Source organism: Leptopilina heterotoma, unplaced genomic scaffold (genome assembly GCF_015476425.1).
Source record: "Leptopilina heterotoma isolate Lh14 unplaced genomic scaffold, ASM1547642v1 Lhet_262, whole genome shotgun sequence".
NCBI lineage: Eukaryota > Metazoa > Arthropoda > Insecta > Hymenoptera > Figitidae > Leptopilina > Leptopilina heterotoma.
This window is the reverse complement of record NW_025110972.1, coordinates 614,242-636,114: the sequence shown is the minus strand read 5'-3', so window position 1 is coordinate 636,114 and position 21,873 is coordinate 614,242. Positions and strand designations below refer to the sequence as shown.

The following is a 21,873-nucleotide window of genomic DNA, read 5'->3' as shown; positions in this document are numbered from 1 at the left end:
TTGAACTCCTGAGGTCAAATAACATAAAGATATGTCAATAAAAAATATATTTTTTTTTGTTTGGACTTTTTGTACTTTTGGATTTTTAATTTTTTGGATCTTTTAGTTTGGATCTTTTAGTTTGGACCTTTTGTACCGGAACGATATACATAATTCATATTACAAAAATTCTCGTTTCCAGTTTCGGCGTTTTCAATAAAATTTCTGAATTTTAACTTAAAATTTTAAAAAACACGGACACGCCACGGAGCTGAAATTTTGGAGGGAATTCCGCAATTCATCAAAAATTATAATATCTATTTGTACATATTTGTGGTTGCGAATAGGTTTTATATATACCTGTGAAATGTATCCATACCAAAGCAAAAATTTTTTATTTTGAATGTGTTTTCTGTGACCCTGTCAAATATTACAGTTACGTGCAAATCACCCATTAGAATTCGTGGTAATTTTATAGTTTATGAGTCAAGAAAAAATATACAAAAATTCAGAATTTTCTTATGAATTCTAAAAATTAAATATTTTTTAGTACTTTTAATAAAAATTCGTGACTTTTTCCTGAATTCTCTATGTCAGAATATATGATTATTATAATTATAATAATATTAAAAGTTAAAAGCATATATTCCAATTCATATTTTATTTTTTTTAAAAAAAATTGAATTAAAAATTTTTACGTTCTATTATTTTTAAAATTGATAATTTTATTTAAAGAAGTGGGTGAGAAATCAGCTACTTATTATTATTATTATTATTATTAACAAATATTCTATATAAATAAATTATTACTATTTTGTTTTTTATTCATTTAATATTTTTTATTCTATTTATTATTGATTTAGTTTCTAATATTATTTTATTATTACTTAGTATATAAATATTCCTTGATTTTTTGAAATATAATAAATATTCCACAATTTTCAAGGATAATTAATATTCTAAAATAATTTCTAAGGAAAATGGGAATTAATATTCATTAATTTCTAAAGGAATAAATATTCATTAATTTCTGAAGGAATAAATATTCCCAAGTTACCATAGGAATAAATATTTCCAAATTTTAATAGAAATAATTTTTTTTTCAAGTTTCCAGTTTCTAAAGCAAAATTAAAACTCGCCATATGAATTTAATGTCTTCTTGTTCTATTTTTTTCTCCTTTTAGATTGCACACTCTGAGACTGTGACAACGACGACAAAGAATGCATTAATAAGTTCGCAATTAGGACCATGTGAAACTTACCCACACAAACTTAAGGTTTCCATCATTGGTGCCGGAAACGTGGGAATGGCTTGCGCCATTGCTATTTTGATGAGGGTAATTTAATACAAAATCTTGTGCATATATTCATCAGGAAAGAACACATTCCATGCTTTTTTTCATATAATATACAAGAATATTTTTATATTTACCACGAAAAGCAATTTTGAATTTCCAAAAAGCAAAAAAAACTAAATATATTTTTCAAAATATTATTCAGTATTTCTTGAATTTGAATTTGCAATATGCTCTAAAAATCTCATTGAACATTATAATTTCAAATATTTGCAAATATTCCTGGAAAAACTATTTTAAAAATTTGTAATATTTTTCCTACTATTTTTCAACTAGGTATTTATTCGAATATTCGGAAAAATTAATTGGAATATTCCAATCTTTATCGTTGCGAAAATATATTTTGTAAAATATTTTTTTGGTCTATTTCGTTGCAAAATAAATTTAATTTTAGAGAAATATTCATAGTTAACAGTATATTTGTGTGTTGGCAAATGTTGTTGATCATGATGTATAATAAAATGTTGAACAGAGAATAGCGAGTGAGATCGTTTTGGTGGACAAGAACAAGGAGAAGGTTGAGGCTGAGGCTGAGGACATAAGACATGCTAGTATCTTCCTAGGAAATCCTTTAGTTATCGGGACCAAAGGTATGCATTTACCGTTCTAAGTAAGCTGTGAGTATGAAATGTTCGTGCAAATCAATTGTTTTTCTCGTACGAGACATTTTTTTCCCTCTTTTATTTAAATTCCTCCCTCTTCCCTTCCACGCTAATGCATATAAAAAATCTTACGATGGGGGAGGGGGGGTCTAAAAACCTCAAAAATATGCTTACGTAATACTTGAATGGCCCCTTATTAATTTAATTAACTTAATTGTAATTATTATTAATAATTATTGCTATTAGGGGAGACTGGGGCGAAAAGTTAAATGGCTGGGGCAAAAAGTTAAATTGTATTTTTAGCCTACTAAAACTATTTTCTGATAGGTGTTAAGTAGTAGATAAGTTAAAGTATACGTAAACAAGTAATTTAGTTAAGAAAAGATCTTTGTTTACTTAACAAAAGCTTTAGAATAGTTATAAAGTTAATAAATTGAAATTTCAAAAAAAAAAAATTTTTTGGTTTATTTCACGTGAGCGGTCTTGTTTTTTGATAGAGTACTTGCCTAATGTCAAATAAATCATTTTTAAACAAGTAAACCCAAAAAAACGAAAACTAAAAAAAAATTTTTTAATAACATGTAAAAATACATTCAACTTTTCTTCCCACCCATTATTTAACACTTCGCCCCAGGGTGCGTTTTTGGTTTTAACAACAAATATAAAAAATCTGACTAAAGATATTTAGCAAATACCTTTAGGTATCTCTTCAGGGCCCCAAATAATGAAGTAAAAAAATCGCGGTGAGAATAAATGCAAAAAATATACTTAAAAGTTGATATTTTCTTTTACGAAAAAATTTTCAAGAGTAGGGTGAAAAAAAAATTTAAATATGGACACCACAAAAATTAGCAAAATGTCACATAACTCCGGACATTTATTTAGGGTGATAACACCCTTCTACAGTTAAAATTGCAATGCTCTAACTATTTCCGTTCTAAAGATAATGAATTTTAACTGTTTTCACAATTTAACTTTTCGCCCCAGTCTCCCCTATCATCAAAATGTGCAATTTAACCAAAAAAAATTTATTTTTAACTCCTATTAATTAACTATATCTACTAATTTTCGTATTTGATTAATTCTGTCTGTCCACACTTTGAAATTAGTTTTTGTGTATGCTTTTGTTTTTTTTTTCTTTAAAAAATATTGTTTGACAAATCGAAAATATGCAGGTATTGTTTCATTATTTATAATAAAATAATATTTGAAATTAAAAAATTTTTTAAAAATTATTAGGAAGCGTTCACAAATGATGTCACGCTATTGGGGTAGGGGGGGGTCTTACTAAACGTGACACAATGTATTTTTCTCATGTAAAATTGCAAAAATTGCGTGACAAGGGGGAGGGGGGGGGGGTCGAAAATATCCAAAAATTGCGTGACATCATTTGTAAACGCTCCCTTAACAAATAAATTGTGTTTTTTACATAATTTTTTTATAAAAAATTTTGTTTGACTGATCTAAATTATTATGCAAATTATTCTCCTTTTTATTTATAAAAAATACTAGAAAATTGTTAAATGTTAAAAAATTTTGATTAAGAAGTAGGAAATATACCCATTTTATGCATAATTTTTATTTCTCAATAAGAATATTGTTCACAAACTGATTCTTTTCTTGGTGCGAGAAAAACAGTACATTTTCCCGTTTCTTAATATTTTTGTAGAAAATTCTCAATTTTCATAAGGCGAAATAATTTGCATATTATTTCTATTTTTTACACAGAAAAAAATGCGAATGGTAAAAACAACCACATTTGTGTAGTTAGAAAAAAAGTAGTTAAAACTACCATATTCAGCAGCATTTTAACTACACTTCCTCAGTTAGTGGAACCAAAATGAAGTAGTTGGTTTTATGTAGTTAAAATAACTACTTTACGTAGTTGAAATAACTAACAGATGCTTGTAAATGGCTCAACTATACTGTAGTAGTAAAAACTACTGTTAAAAATAGTTAATTTTACTATTGTGGTAGCAAAAATAACTATTTTGTATTAGTTGCAAACAAAATGAGACTTACTGTTTTTATACAGTAAATACAACCTCTGAAAGTTGTTACTTTTATGATTTATGTAGTTAAAACAACTATTTCTTACTAGTTGCAGAGAAAGAAAGAAATTTACTGTTTTCATATAGTAAAATCAATTGTTGAAAATAGTTATTTTTACTATTTATGCAGTTGAAAAGATCATTTTTTTCTACAGAGAAAAAACGTGAGTGGTAAAAGCATCCACATATGTGCAGTTAAAAAAATATAGTTAAAACTACCATATTCAGCAGCATTTTAACTAAACTTCCATAGTTAGTGGAACTAAAATTGAATAGTAGGTTTTATGTAGTTAAAATTACTACTACACGTTATGATTGTGAATAACTCAACAATAGTGCAGTAGTTAAAAGTACTGTTAAAAATAGTTATTTTCGGAATTTCTGTAGTAGAAATATCCATTTCTTGCTATTTGCAAAATAAATTAAAATTTACTGTTCCAAAGAGTAAGAACAACCGCTGGAATTTGTTATTTTTGTGTTTAATGTAGTTAAAAGAACCAATTCTTACTAGCTTTTAATAATTTATCTCTATGGTGGTAAGAAACATTTATTTTTATAACTACAAAAGTCATAAAAGTAACAATTTTTATGTTATTTTTTCTATATGAAAATAGTAACTTTAATTTTTTATAACTAGTAAAAAGTGGATAATTTTACTACAGAAATTCTGAAAATAACTATTTTCAACAGAACTTTTAACTACTGCACTATCGTTGAGTCATTTAAAATCATATGCTGGCTACATTTCAACTAAGTCTTTGAGCTTAAAAAATTAGTTACTGCAACTAAACGGAGTAGTTATTATGACTGAATCTAAGAAGAATGTCCTAAAGTAAAATGTCAGTCATCGTAGCGTGCGAGCGTGGTTAGGTGGTTAGGTTATCGGTTTGCGAATGTTAGGGTCGTGCGTTCAATCCCCGGCGTTTGGGGATTTTTCTCTGTTAGGTGTATAAGAATTTAATATATAAATTATATATGAACAAAAATAGGTAAGAGAAAATGTAAAAAAATGGACCTCAATAATAATAAAAAACAAATAAATAATTTCATTTTACTACTTTAAATAGTTAATTTAACTATTTTTTACAGTTGTTACAACTACAATTTGTTACGGGCGCCTATAGGAACTATGAGAATTTAGTTACTGCAACTAAATGAAGCAGTTAGTATGACTAACAACAAATAGTTAAGATAACTGTTTTAGTAGTTAAATTTACTGTAAAAATGGTATTTATTACTATATTTTACAGTTAGACTAACTATTCTGTCATAGTTCATTTTACTAAATAATGTTACGGGCGCCTATAGAAACTATACAGGAAATAGTAAAAAGGTAGTCAAATTTACCATATTTTTTTTTGTGTGTAATTACAATTGCTTTAATAAAATTCAAAGTTTTTTTATAAAAAAGGAAAATAATGTTTATGATTTCTATTTGTCAATTAGAAATTTTAATTGAAAATGAAATTGAAACTTTTTAAAAATTTTTAAAGGGGCCATTCAAGTATTACGTAAGCATATTTTTTAGGTTTTTAGACCTCCCCTCCCCCATCGTAAGATTTTTTATATGCATTAGCGCCATTTTTTCTAATGAAAATAAGCAATAGCTAGACCCCCCCCCACCCCCTTAAATGCTTACGTAATACTTGAATAGTCCCAAAATAAAGGGAAAAAATTTTCTTAAATATTATTTCAAATTCAAATGTTTTTGAAATTAAACAACTTTTAAAATTATTGTTATATCGATTGCTTCGAGTTGAAGACTCGGAGTGAACGATTTCTTCATGTTTTATGACAATTAAAGATGACCGAGTGATAAAATCATTATTTTATATTATAACAATATTGTGACTGTAATTTTTTCATGATTATTTTCTTCATTTCAATTCAATTATTATTTTTTACAATTTTAAATTATTTTTTATGAAAATATAATTGAATTATTACGAAGAAATTTATTAAAAATTTGTAGATAATTGAATTCCTGTGAAATTTTTATTATTTATGAAAATAATGAAATGTTTGCGTACAATTTTATTAAAATATTTTTTAAATAATTAAATTCCTTTTGGGAAATTTTATTAAAATAGTAGATATTAAAAATCATTGAAATGAGAAAAATTTTTGAAAATAATTAAAATTAGGACAAGAATTTTATGTTGACATTTTTGAAAATAATTTAACTTTGCTCTCTACATCTGTATCAGTGAAATTTGACTGAGAATCAGTGACTCTATTCTCGCGATTTAAATCAGTGAAGTTTCACTGAAGATCAGTTAAAAATGATTAAAATTTTAGTCATTTTTCACTGATTGGCCAATTAAAAAATAACTGAAATTTTCAATATGTGTGACAGAAATTTTCAGTAGTTTTTTAATTGGCGAATTAGTGGAAAATGACTGAAATTTCAGTTATTTTTAACTGTTTTTCAGTGAAATTCCACTGATTCAAATCGCGAGAATAGAGTCACTGATTCTCAGTCAAATTTCACTGATTCAGATTTAGAGAGTGAGGAAGAATTTTGTTATTTATAAAGATAATTAGGATTTTGACTCGCACTTGTCCAATTTTTTTTATTTTTAGTTAAGAAATTAAAAGGAGAAAACAATCTCTCATTTATTCTCTTAAAATTTCACTCTTATTCCTTAAAATATTTAATTCCACGTGTTTTAACTAAAGAAAATTTTTTTTAAAAAAGTTTTTAAAATAATTTTGTTGTTGTCAGACTGTAATAATACACTAGTATACCAATTTTCAGCTCAATAGGTCAAATAATGTAAAAATTAGGAAAAAAATTTTTTTTAGTTTTTCCTTGACAACGCTATGACCATCACCTCCAATCACATTCGCTATATTTTTCCTGTAATCTATACGAGTGAAAATACATCACAAGTCTCCTCAGAGGTGGGCAGGTTATTCTAAAATGTAACGCTACAAACTTGGTGGGGAGTTGTTCTAAATGACTTTCAGATTCCAAATTTTCAAACCGATAAATCGTACCTGATCCTCTTTTCGAATTATCTCTTATACAGATAGTCGGAAACTTGAAAAATTTATTATCTCAATGTGGAAGCTTTGATTCAGAAGACTGCTGATTTTTCGTTACTAAAAATTTTTTAGACAAAGTTTTTACAGACAATTATGGTTCCGAATTGTCTCTTCTTCAAGAAACTTTTTGATATTTTGAATTTGGACACGTCTGTCACATGTTAAAGTGCTACATATATGAATATATATATATGTTACCGGCAAAGTATGAAATCCAGGCATTTTATAAAATGCCTAGGCAGTATATAAAAAGCCTGTCCATTTCAGGCAATGTATATAATTAAATTATTTTTTCATATATTGCCTAGGCATTTTATAAAATTCCTAGGTATTTTATAAAATGCCCATCGAGCATAAGGTAAAGTATATAATAGTCTCAGCAGCTTGAAACGTCTACCTTTTTCTATAAACACTTTCCACGATTTTTCTATTACAAATAGAAAATAATAAGTATATAACAATAAGTATTTTAGCTATGTTTACATAGCTGCATGTTAGCAGTGAGTAATTTTATACAATGAAGTTCAATATTTCTAACTCTTAAGAATAATACTTAATTAACAGAAAATACAAATTTTGTCAGTCAATTCTCACATTTTGAGGTAATCAGTCGCAGAAACATAAATTTGAACTTAAAATGAGTGCAGAAATAGGAAATGTTTCAGTGACAAGGGATAGATTTTTTCCGAATTTTCTAAAATTAAAAATGCAATGGCAAAAAACAGTATATTTTTATCAGACGAACGGTATAAGCAGTTGATAAGTGATGTTAATAATGTTAAAGCTACCGAGAAAAAGGAACAGGCCAAGGTTTTGTAAAATGTTCTTGTAAAAAACTGTCAAAGCAACAAATATTTATGCATAAAAAATAAGGTCCAGTGTCAGTCGAAATGTCATTCAAGTATGCCGTGTTGTAACAAATAAATTACAAAAGAAAGTTAATATTTTTATAACAGAAAAATGTATATTATTTGAAATAAAACTAAATTTTATACTTTGCCTAAAGTCTAGTGGGCATTTTATATAATGCCTAGGCAATGTATAGAAAATCTTTTTTTTATACACATTGCCTGAGACAGACAGGCATTTTATATACTGCCTAGGTATTTTATAAAATGCCTGATTACATACTTTGCCGGTAACATATATATATATATAATTTCAGAAGCCTGCAAAAAAATAAAAATTTCCGTTGTCTGAGATCGAGAAGTCATTTACCGAAGCTTTTGGTGCGCTAAATCCGAATTAACATTTAACAAAAACCTCCCATCACGTCAGGATTTTGAGAAAATTGGGGGTAAAATACCCAAAAATCATTTCTTAGTAGTTTTTGAAAATTTCTACTAGGTAAATCCGACGTGCTAGAGACTTGTCATATGAGTTAAATTAAAGCTTAAACCCTCTACTTTTCGAAAATATAGCGATATTGCCAACAGCAAACTAAATTAACTGTCAAAATTGATTTTTTAACAGTTGTCCTGCATACAAATTGACCTAAATACAACTATTTTAAAAAATGATTGGATTCGCTAAGAATTTGTTACTTGGGGGTTTTCGGGATCGCTGATTACGAATATGACGTCAGATTTTTAAAACTCAAAATGTTTGATCCAATATGGCGATCGACTTTTAAAAATCGATTCAATTTGCCTGAAACTCGTTACTCGCGGGATTTCGGGGTCGCTGATTAGGAATTTGTCCACAGATTTTTTTATTTTGAAATCATATTCGCAATCAGCGACCCCGAAACCCCGCGAGTAACAAATTTTAAACCAATCCAATCATTTTTTAAAACAGTTGTATTTACAAAAACTAAAAAGTGATTTTTGGGACTTATAGGGGAGAGTGGGGCAAGACGGGGTACCGGCCCTATTTCACAAACGAATTAACCAATCGCGATTATATTTTACATAATACTGCACCGAGACGATAGTTTTTTGTTTACAAAACCTAAAAGCCATGAGAACAAATCTTTTACCTGTTTTACTAAAAAACTGTTTTCGACGATTTTCTTGTGAATTTTTCACTTTTTTTAGGAGGTGTTTATTATTTAATAATAACGGTTAATGAACTACATAAAAAATTTTATAACTGGCAAGGGTTACAGAAAAAGGGAAGCATATGTTTTTTTCTTTGTTGAATCGTAAATTGTAGTAATTAATCATTTTATTCAATTTCGTAGGTGCAGGCAAGATAGGGTAGGGAAGAGTGGGGCAAAATGGGGTACACAAATGAAGCAAAAGAAAAGAGAAATAAGGGAAGTTAAGAAAACTACTTAAATCAAGACTGAATAAAATAAGAGTGACCAAAAAGAAAAAAAAAGCTTGTCAGGTTAAATTAATAATTAGAGATGGTAAAGTGGAAAATACACCTTGTCTCTATAAATTGTAATGGTTATTATTTAGACTCAAATTAAGGCTGGGCTGCTTGTTCTGTCTGCGGCCAATGGGCTTTGTGCAGTTGTGCTAGTGTCGATGACGAAGATGAAGATGCAACCTTTACTTGTAAAATTTGTCGACAGAAATAGGTTGCTTTTTTAGTACCGCGCCGGTGGGTCAAGATGGGGAGATTTGCAATTTTTTTCATATTATTAATTTTATGATTTTTTAAGAAACAGATGGCCTTTGTTCTTCTTTATTACTAAAGACTGATTCCCAAAGATGGTTATTAAATAAAATAATAAAATATGTATTCGAAAATTTTCGTTTTTTTGCGGTTTAAACCTTGAGTACCCCGTCTTGCCCCACTCTCCCCTATCCCCATTTTTCTCAAAATCATGAACATAATTATCTATAAAATCTTGGTCTATAAAATTTTTAATAACGAAAAATCAGCAGTCTTCTGAATCAAAGCTCCCACATTAAGATAATACATTTTTAAGTTTCCGACTATCTGTAAAAAAGATGATTCGAAAAGAGGATCAGGTACGATTTATCGGTTTGAAAATTTGGAATCTGGAAGTCATTTAGAACAACTCCCCACCAAGTTTGTAGCGTTACATTTTAGAATAACCTGCCCACCTCTGAGGAGACCTGTGACATATCTGGACCAAATTTGAGCTCTTCAGGTTAAATAGTTTAGCCACTAGGGGGGGGGGTGCACGATTTGGCTACGGACGCAAGAGTCTCACCTACGGTGTACGGAACCCTAAAAAAGGAGAAAAAAGCGTTCTTTTCACCTACTTTTTTTATTTTTCTTCCCTTTTTTTGAATCAAAATATGAATGTCAAAATGGCAATTTTTAAAAACCAAAGATCTGAACTATAGAATCTGCTTGTACCCAGTGGGAAATTTCCAACCGGCGCGGATCCTCGCCTGTACCGACGCCGGAGTAGTGGTACTGGCTGGGAACCGCCTGCCTACCGCCCGAGAACTGGTATTCTACCAAAAGATGACTTGGCCAGGAGCTGGCTGGCCATCCGTCTCGGAACTGGCATTCTACCGCCCGCTGACCGGCCGGGAGAAGCCGTTCCGTGTATAATTCAACCGGCTGGGACCCGGCACTGTACCGACTGCGGATCTTTCATTTCCTAGCCAGATGTGCGCTGGCAATGCTGGCATTCTACCGCCTGACAACCGGCTCGGATCAAAATGATAATTTCAACAAATATTAATAAAAAATAATAATTAATTGCAAAAGATAAATACGGATGACAATTCATTGACAGTTCACTTTACACATTTTTTTATTTCTTTATACACTTAAACGCAATTTTTTATTACATACACATTTGAAAAATCCTAACGCTTGGGGGTACGAACCTACGCCTAACCGAATATTTACGCACCGAAATCTCGCACGCTAACCACTATGCTACGCTCGCATGGAACTCTCAAACCTTAAATGCTTTCAAGTCTCACTAGCTAAAATAAAAATTGTAAAAATACTACGCGGCAATAGGCAATTTGGAAATACGAACTGATGTAATACCGGTATATTTTCAATACTTTACTGAATGTGTATTTATGAATATTTCAATATTTCGTTTAAAAAAAAATGTTATTTTTATTATTATGTTTTTTAATATTTTATTACATAATATATCGAATAATATGAACATAACTTCACTGCAAAACAATTTATAACATATAAGTAATAGTATTAAATTGAATAAAATTTTAATGCACAACACATTTTTTTAATTATTTAATTTGCAGCAAAGTGTCAATAAATAATAACTTAATATATTGTTTAAATTAAAAAGAGATTATTAATTAATTAATAATAAATTAATTAATAATAATCTCTTTTTTATATATTGTATTTAATATGTTATTTATTGTAGGCATTATAATATATTGATCACATTTTCTTTCAAGTTAAATATATTTTACTTCTTTCAAATTAATATATTATTTATTAAAAATTATTTATTTAATTGCACATTAATAAAGTTGGATTTTTATATATATAATGAAAAAATTAAGTTTCTTATATTCTTCCTTTGCATGAATACTATTAATTTATTTATTGGTTAACTAATAATAATATTATAATAAATGCAATTAGTTATTGTAATAATTAATTATAATAATAAAATAAATTTATGATTATACTGATAATGTAAACTATAACAATAAATGACGAGATCCGCAGTCGGATCCGCCCCAGCACCGAGCCAGTACAGACCTAACATCCGTCATTCTTCCGACGCGCGTAGAAGAATGAAATCTGCAGGCGGAACAAATCCAGTACCGCGCCAGTACTGACGAAAGTAGAAAGGCGGATCCAAAAGTCGGAGCCTAATCTGTTCCGCGCCGGTTGCATTTTAGGATCCGAATCGGTACAGACCATCGGTGCTGGCGGTCCGTACGGGCGTGGATCCCAGGCGGTTGTATAATCCGACATTCGTCCGACTTTTCCTCCTGGGTAGAAGCGCGTTCAACTGGAATTCATTGTCTCACATTTCATTCTGGACTTACGAGACTCCAGAAATCTCAAATTGATAAATTGTGACTGATGGCCCGCTACTTTTTTCTAGATCAACGATAAATTCAGTGATCGAACTTCTCTTTTTCTTTTTTGCCTGCGTCATTTTTTTTGCAATTTATGCGCGAATTCCCTGTCAACGAGGGTATCCAAAAAAAATAAAAATTTGGCTGCAGAGTGAGAGTGTGGGAGAATGAGGGTAGATCGTAAAGTAGAGAAAAGAGAGAGAGAGAGAGAAAAGAGTCGTATGTGAAGGACTCGAAATCCTTTTAATCATCTCCTTACATCTTGGAGTTGTTGAGCCGCGTGCAGGCACGCGGACGGCGGATGTTTCCGTCGCTTTTTCCGGGCTGGTTCGTAAATTTCGAGTATTTATTTATCGCGATGTTGAATCGCCGCCACTTGCGTTAGGGTTAGACCAACCCACGACCCAAGTAAAAAAAAACGCTCGAAAGCATTTGTGATTCACTGACCGATGAAAAATATTAAATATTCATGCGAAAGATTATATGCAAGGGTGGAGGAACTATTAAAGGATGTAAGCGCCATTTACCATGCCGACATTATTTCGTACAAAAGTCACATGGAACATCTGTGTTGAAAACTTTCGTATTCGCTTCTTTTCGAAAAAAAAATTTTTACACGTGAATATAATTCCTTGTCTTGTACACGGAGAAAATTTGTTCCTTATATTTTACCGAATTTTTCAATAAAGTTGGGATATAGTAGCATAATCGTAATTTTTAATAATTTTTATATTATTTTTTCGGTAACAATATTTAAAATCTAATGTGATATCTTTATTTCTTAAGAACTAGTACTGTAAAAGTTGAAAAAAAATTGAAACTGAACGTTTAATGTAAATTAAATAAATACCTCCTTGATGGGCACTAACGTTTCAGGAATAGTTCGGTAAAACTTTCTTGACTTGCCGAAAGTGTTAGTTTTCAGGAATAGTTCGGTAAAACTTCCTTGACTTGCCTAAAGTTTTAGTTTTCTGGATTAAAATAATTTATTTCAAGTGTCCCGCAGTCAAATGAAAGACTTTCACACTAATAGTTGATTTTTCCAACTTATTTAGACTTAATTAATAATCATTTTATTATTATTTAAATTAAAATTCAATTAATTAATTATTTTAAACACTTATTAATTGCCAAATATGTAATAAATGCTTTCAAATCATATAAAAAGAAAATATAAAATAGCAATAACATACTTATTTTTTTAACATATAATTTATTCATTTTAATTAAACATGAATAATAGTAAGTAAGTAAGCAAGTAAGTAAGCAAGTAAACATAAGTAAGTAAGCAAAAAGGAAATAAATAAGTTATCAATTAAACATATAAGTAAGTATGTAAGTAAGTAAATAAGTAGGTAAGCAAGTAAGCAAAAAGGAAATAACTTGCTTGCTTACTAGCTTACTTTCTTATTTGCATACTTACTTACTTATTTCTTTCTTGCTTACTTGCTTACCTACTTATTTGCTTACTTCCTAATTTCCTTCTTGCTTACACGGAAAAAAAAGTACGTGAATCCTTCCTTGAAAGTGCTTGAATTTTGGATAGGACACAAAATACAAGGCTGTTCCATATACTTTTTATTAGAAAATATAGAAAAGTCCTAGAGTTATTCTAGTACTAGTATGGGCAACAGTGTTTTTTACATTTTAACGAAAAGTCATTTGTTCAGTTTTATAAAGTACGTGAAAGATTAGTTGACTGCGCTTGAAAATTCTGTAGAGCATGCGCAGTGTGCGTTGCGCGTTTCTACCCAAGGTAAATGCCAGCTGATCGTCTGTTTCCGTTTGTGTTAATTTCAGATGTGAATATACTATTATTTTATGAAAAACAAATAGTGTTAATATATATTTGTCTTCAAGAATTGACTTTCAAAAAAATATTTTTTGTTTTGTGTTTCTCACAAAACAGAATGTTATGTAAGTCTCAGTTTTCAGTGAAATAGCATGTCTCAGAAGTCGTGAAAAATTTCACCATGTGGTATATAAGAACAATTTGATACGTACTTTTAAGTGTTAAGTGTGTGTTTATATTTAAGTTATACGCGAATATATGTGTGTGTTATAGGTTAGTTCATAAGTGTTGACGAACGTCGAAAAGTGATACAATAATTGTTCTTTGTTTGTGTGATTAATTATCAAAATATGTGAATGAATGAGTGAATTTCAGAAAAACTGTGTGAACAAGTGGAAATTATTTTTTTTATTTTACAATTTTTTTGAAAGTCAATGAAATTCTCAAGCAAGGTACTAGAAATTTTCATTGACTGCTTTTGAAACTCTCATGCAAAAGTACTAGACTGTTTTTAGTATTTTGTGTCGTATCCAAAAGTCAAGTACCGAGTCAATGAAAATTTCACGTACTTTTTTTTTCCGTGTACTTGCTTGTTTCCTTTTTGCTTACTTACTTCCTTATATGCTTGCTTGCTTACTTTCTTATTTCCTTCTTGCTTACTTTGCTTATTTCCTCCTTGCTTACTTTGCTTACTTGCTCATTTCCTTCTTGATTACTTACTTTCTTATTTGCTTACTTTCTTACTTGCTTATTTCCTTCTTGCTTACTTTATTCCTTATTTGCTTACTTGCTTATTTCCTTTTCGCTTTTTAATACCTCACAATTATTATTTAATATTTCAGAAAGATTAATTTTCTATTAATTAATTTAATAATTTCCAACTTGCACTTTTAATATGTATATTTTTAATTTTAAACATAAAAATTTGAGAATAATAAGGATTTTCATAAATTATTGTTTTATTCCATTAAATACAAATTTAAACATTTTTCTTTATAATAATAAAAACATAATTTAAAAATATTTCATAAATTGACCTTGAATATAGTTAGAAATGATTCATTAATATAAATAATTTTTAATTTTGTACAACGATAGTTTATTAATTTGAATCTTTCTCACAAGCGGTGAAATAAAATTGAGATTAATATATAAGGACAGTTGAAACTTTCTGAAGCATTAATGTAAAGCGTGCGATGTGTGTATTAGTGTATGCGTTTAGAATGTACTGTAGGCAGGTGTATCAATTAGTATTTGTTCGTAAACAATTGTAGGGGGTTTAGGTAGTGATTAAAGTAGGTAAATTGAGAGTTACGGCAGTATTAATATAGATCTACTGAAGTAACATTATTTTTTATTTTTGTTCTTCAAGTTTTACCGACCTTTCAGTAAATTGCAACTCGTCAGTTTTACCGAAGACTTTATCTTACGTTTTACCGAACTATTCAATAAATATGAATGTAGCGAGCACTTGGCTTACGTTTTACCGAACTGTAAGTGAAGCGCTAATACATGTATCGTGAGCTTTATGATTTTTACATTATTTTTCAATGCAATTTCTTTTACAGTCTAGTTCTTGAAAAATTACTGTTTTGACACTTCATCCCAGTTTTACCGAACTAAATTCAGTAAAATTTCAGGAATAAATTTTCTCCGTGTATAACGCCCTAGTAGAAATTTGTCCTAGTTATTATAAAGGAACTGTCCAGTCGCGCTTGAAATTGTCTAGTTACTTTACAAGCCAACTGGCTAATAACTGGAATGGAGTGTCACCCTTTTTTCATCAAGTTATTATCTAGCCCAACTTTATAAATTCTGGTCAACGGTTCTGTAGAAAAACTAGACAAATTAATTCTTTTAAAATACTGAAAATTTGTTTAATATTAGGATTTACTGTAGTTAACATATTTATTTCATGCAATTAATATAAAATTTCTATTTAGCACCAAAGAAATTCAATAAAAAATATTTTTGGAAAATTTCTGTATCCATTATAATATATACATAATAAATGGAATAGAATAAAAAATTACATATATAATATTTTATAATTTTTAATTAATTAGTTGAATTATTATACAAAAATAATATAAATAGTAAATTATTACATGTAATTTTCTACATTACTTTTTGATTTTTAATTCAATTAAAAAAAATTCTAAATTCGAATATCCTAAATATATACTGTTTTCAAACAACTTTCATTTTTTTAATGCACTATTATTAACAATAACACTGCACTGAGAAAAAAGAGGGCGCGTTGCAGCACATTTTCGATTCATGTTGCGCGACTCAACCCTGTGTTCTGCTAGACACTTTTCTGGGGCGTGCAGCGGACCCCTGAGTCGAGGCGAGCTGTATTTGAAGGAGAGTCCAGAATAGAGTCGACGTCGGTATGAACGCGCTGATACTAACGCGCTCCTCCTATGTATTCCATATGGACGAGCGCGTTACTACCCAGGCGGAAAAGTCGGACGAATGTCGGAATTTACAACCGGCTGGGATCCGCGCCCGTACAGACCGCAAGTACCGACGGTCTGTACCGATTCGGATCTGAAAAAGCAACCGGCGCGGTACAGATTACACTGTGTGACATTAAAATGGCACTTTAAATCGGACCTATTCTAACTTGTTCATCTTGAAAAACTGAAACAAGTACACGGAGAGAAAAAACAAGGCTTTTCCCTATGAAAAAATATGCATTTAACGCGTGAAAATTATCACAGTAAAAATGCAGGACGCTCACGGGTTTTCCCGGTGAGATTCTTGCAACCAGCTAAGGCCAATAGGGGCTAAGGCATGGCATAACCGCTAAACGCAAGAAATTCATCGGGAAATCCGGTGAAACTGCTACCTGAAAAAAGGCATGAATTGAAGTCACAGGGAAAAGCCTTGTTTTTTCTCTCCGTGTAGTATGTTTGAAATTTCCCAAACACCCCCAAAATTTAATTTTAGGGGCAAAAACCGTTTTTTGCGTATTCATGTAAAGAATTACTCGTAACTTCCGTAATTTTCAACCGATTTTCAAAATTGTTCTTTTATTTGAAAGGGGAAAAGCACACCTTTTTAACCGTGTATTGCTCGTTTACTCAAAGTAAAAATTGACAAATCCACAGTTGAAAATATTTGCGATTTATCGATTTTCATTCCATTTTTTCAACTTTAACGAGGTTTTTAGAATAATATTCGAATTTACAGATTCTTTTCATAATAATTTCTTAAAAGTATACTTAATTCTGCGTAAAATGAGTATTTTTTGAAAACATTTTAATACAAATTGAGGGAGATACGTGAATTTAAAGATTTTAAAATTTTTTCTTCAAAGTTACAAATATTTCAATTTTGCTGTGAAATTTACACCAGGGCATTTTAAATTTTGTGTTCACTAAATTTAATTGATTATCTAAAACGGTATGCATGTCAAACTTGTTTTTAATAGATTTAAATAAAGACAGAATCCGTATTTAGAGGGGGGTCCGGTTAAATTTTAATTTTTCTATATTTATATTATTTAAGTGTGTCTAATGTTTTTCAAACTTTATTTAGGATTAAAATCTATTCTATAATCTTCAAATAAAGAATAACAGATAATTATTTGACAATTTATATAAGAATGCCTTAAAATTTCGAAAAATATAAATTTGAACTTCTACCAGATTTTTAAATTATTTTTTATTGTCAAACTTTTCATATGCTTTTTTCGCAATACTGAATAATTTTATTAATTTTGATAATATAGAATAGATTTGAATCCTAAATAATGTTTGAAAAACATTGACACACTTAAACAATATAAATATAGAAAAGTTAAAATTTAACCGGACTCTCCCTCTCGATACGGACTCTGTCTTTATTTAAATCTATCAAAAACAAGTTTGACATGCATGCCGTTTTAGTTAATCAATTAAATTTAGTGAACACAAAATTTAAAGTGCCCTGATGTAAATTTCACAGCAAAATTGAAATATTTATAACTTTGGAGAAAAAATTTTTAAATCTTTAAATTCACGTATCTCCCTCAATTTGTATTAAAATGTTTTCAAAAAATACTCATTTTACGCAGAATTAAGTATACTTTTAAGAAATTATTATGAAAAGAATCTGTAAATTCGAATATTATTCTAAATACCTCGTTAAAGATAAAAAAATGGAATGAAAATCGATAAATAGCAAATATTTTTAACTGTGGATTTGTCAATTTTTACTTTGAGTAAACGAGCAATACACGGTTAAAAAGGTGTGCTTATCCCCTTTTAAATAAAAGAACAATTTTAAAAATCGGTTGAAAATTACGGAAGTTACGAGTAATTCTTTACATGAATACGCAAAAAACGGTTTTTTGCCCCTAAAATTAAATTTTGGGGGTGTTTGGGAAATTTCTCACACATCATTGTTCATAGTTTTACTAGACCTACAACTTATACTAGGTCTCTATAAAAGTGCAGGCAACTTTTTTTATTTTGTCACACAGTGTTATGCTCCGACTGTCGGAACCGTCTTCCCACTATTGTCAGTACCGGCTCGGTACTGGATTTCTTCCGCCGGCGGATCTTATTCTTCTGCGGCGTCGGAAGAATGACGGATATGTTAAGTCTGTACTGGCTCGGTGCTGGGCCGGATCCGACTGCCGATGTCGTCATTTATTGTCACATTATAAATCAGATTATAAATTTATTTTCAATAAATGTGTCATAACTAAATAATTATTACAATAATTAATTGCATTATTTTAGAAAATAATGATTAATTAATAAATGAATTTAATCAAAATATTAAGTAATTATTTATTGAGACTTTTTTCAAAATTAAACGATTAAAAAAATTTGTTGTGCACTTATACTTTATAATTATTATAAATAAATTTATACTATTAATATAAATTTATTATTATTGAGATATTATTAATTAATATTATTGAGAATTAATAATAAATTATTAATATTAATAAATATTAATAAATATTAATATTCATGTTAATAATTTATTATTAATTCTCAATAATATTAATGTTAATTAATAATATCTCAATAATAATAAATTTATTATTATTGTGATATTAATTAAAATTATTAATATTATTATGTTCAATATTATTATATTGAGATACAATTATTTAATATATTATATAATAATAAAAATATAGCTGTAGCATTGACGCGTAGTTATTCGACAAGTTTTATTTCAGCTTGTGACACTTGAGAGTATTTAAGATTTGAGAGTCCCATACGAGCGTAGCATAGTGGTTAGCGTGCGAGATTTCGGTGCGTAAATATTCGGTTAGGCGTAGGTTCGTACCTCCAAGCGTTAGGATTTTTCAAATGTGTATGTAATAAAAAATTGCGTTTAAGTGTATAAAAAAATAAAAAAAATGTGTAAAGTGAACTGTCAATGAATTGTCATTAGTATTTATCTTTTGCAATTAATTATTATTTTTTTTATTGATATTTGTTGAAATTATCATTTGGATCCGATCCGGTTGTCAGTCGGTAGAATGCCAGCGCTCGGCTGGCTATTGAATGAAAAATCCACGGTCGGTAGAGTGCCAGGTCCCAGCCGGTTGAATTATACACGGAACGGCTTCTCCCGGCCGGTCAGCGGGCGATAGAATGCCAGTTCCGAGCCGGTTGCCAGCGCGTTCCTGGCCTAGTCACTATTCGGTAGAATGCCCGTTCACATTCGATTGGCAGGCGGTTCCGAGCCAGTACAGTTACACCGGCGTCAGTACGGGCTAGGATCCGCGCCGGTTGGAAATTTCCGCCTGGGTATCAGCGCGTTCGACTCTATTCTGGACTCTCCTTGATGCTGATTCCACACTTACCCAGTCGCTCCGCTTTTCCGTGGCGCTTCGCGTGAGACAGAAAAAGATAGAGATAGTCTCTGTCTTTTTCTATCTCACGCAAAGCGCCACGGAAAAGCGGATCGCTGGGTAAGTGTGGAATCAGCATGAAGCGTATTACACGCTCTTGGGGGCGTGCTGCACGCCCCAGAAAGTGTGTAGAAAAATTCAGGGTTGAGTCGCGCAACATGAATCGAAAATGTGCTGTAACGCGCCCTCTTTTGTCTCAGTGTGAAACAAATAGTTTTTATTAGTATAAACAATTATAATCTATATAAACCTTAAAACGATAACGCAATTTCACCGAAAAAATCTTGGGGGGTAACGGGGAGCGAACCCGGGTCCCGCTGGACTAAAGTCGCACCGCTTAACGCACTCGGCCGTTCAACGCAATGGATACTGAGAATTAATAACCACTGCACATATGTTTCAGTTCAGTGCCGTAACTAGAGATTTTAAGCATTGGTATATACTTTTAATATTTTCTATGTAATAAAACATTTTAGATGATTTTTTAATTATTATAACTTTTTAGTAATTTAATTTGCAACGTTAACAATTAATAAATAAATTGATAACTGTAATTAAATTCTTAATTATTTTTATTAATTTATTATAAATTATTATAAATATTTATTAATTAATTTTATTATTTAATATGATTAATTAATTATTAATTAATAAGAATAAATTCATTAAATTTTTAATTAATAGTAAATTATAATTAAACTAAAATGGAATTTAAAAAAATTAATTTTTAACTAATTGAGCGGCCGGATCGTAGAAGGGCACGTAAATTTTTCTCGAGCGAAATCTAAGTCCCCTGAACACTCAAAATTCAACTTCTGAATTTAAATATTTTAAATACACATCCTTATAGAAAATTTCATTCCGCATCTTTTTTTCTTATGAAATTTTTTTCTATCTATTACCGTTTTCGAAATATTTTAGAAAAACTGTTTTTTTGAAAACTGTAAATTTAATTACATTTTTCACTTCAACTCGCGATATTTCAGACAATAAATTTTAAACATTTTTCAATGAAACAAAAATGAAAATACGTCTTAAGGTATTCTACGAATGATAAAAAAAGAAAAAAGTGGTTTTCTTTATAAAGAAAATTGTTATTAATTTTTTTCTTTATTAATGTAAAAATCACGAACTACAATCTTCACGGCTCTCGTTTAACGGGCGAATTTTGAGTAACAGAGAACTTTCAGTGAGAAAGTTGTTCATTATGATCCAAAAAAGTTTTCTGGAAAATAACAAGGTTAATAATTAATTAGTGTCGAAATGGTAAATGTTTAAAGTTGCTAGCGACCAAACGCATAGCACGCGTCACTCGCCATAGTTGCTTGGGAGTGTTGTTTCATAGGTTATGGCCAGTGGCGCGTGCTATGCGTTTGGTCGCTAGCAACTTTAAACATTTACCATTTCGACACTAATTAATTATTAACCTTGTTATTTTCCAGAAAACTTTTTTGGATCATAATGAACAACTTTCTCACTGAAAGTTCTCTGTTACTCAAAATTCGCCCGTTAAACGAGAGCCGTGAAGATTGTAGTTCGTGATTTTTACATTAATAAAGAAAAAAATTAATAACAATTTTGTTTATAAAGAAAACCACTTTTTTCTTTTTTTATCATTCGTAGAATACCTTAAGACGTATTTTCATTTTTGTTTCATTGAAAAATTTTTAAAATTGTCTGAAATATCGCGAGTTGAAGTGAAAAATGTCATTAAATTTACAGTTTTCAAAAAAACAGTTTTTCCAAAATATTTCGAAAACGGACCTTCTACGATCCGGCCGCTCAATTTTATTATTTTTATATTTATTATAAATGATTGTAAATATTTATTAATTAATTTTATTAATTAATATTATTAATTTATTTTATTAATTAATATTATTAATTTATTTTATTAATTATTAATATTATTAATTAATTTTATTAATTATTAATATTATTAATTAATTTTATTAATTAATATTATTAATTTATAATAATAAATTAATTATATTTTTAATTAATAACAAATTAAAATGAAAAGTTTTAAAATATTGGAAAGAATAAGAACAAATTTATCTCTAGCAAATAATCAGTCGAGCTGTCTAGTTATTAGACATTATTGCACCGACACGACAAACTTAGAACTATAATTTCTAGGAGTAGGGGAGACTGGGGTAAACCCGCTCACTAGCGATTTTACGCTATGAACTCAACTTAAGATGGAGATATTGGTACTGTGAATA

General features: G+C 29.6%; 1 protein-coding gene across 4 annotated transcripts in view; it reads left to right on the top strand.

The window, feature by feature from the left end:
* Window positions 1–21,873, top strand: part of LOC122503436 (L-lactate dehydrogenase A chain-like) — a 208,507-nt gene that overhangs the window by 178,549 nt on the left and 8,085 nt on the right. For all 4 annotated transcript variants that reach the window (XM_043613978.1, XM_043613977.1, XM_043613976.1 and 1 more), the window contains 2 exons: window positions 1,164–1,316; window positions 1,807–1,924. In XM_043613978.1, the coding sequence (XP_043469913.1) occupies window positions 1,287–1,316; window positions 1,807–1,924 (148 nt within the window). In that variant the 5' untranslated portion in view covers window positions 1,164–1,286. The remainder of the gene's footprint in view (window positions 1–1,163; window positions 1,317–1,806; window positions 1,925–21,873) is intronic.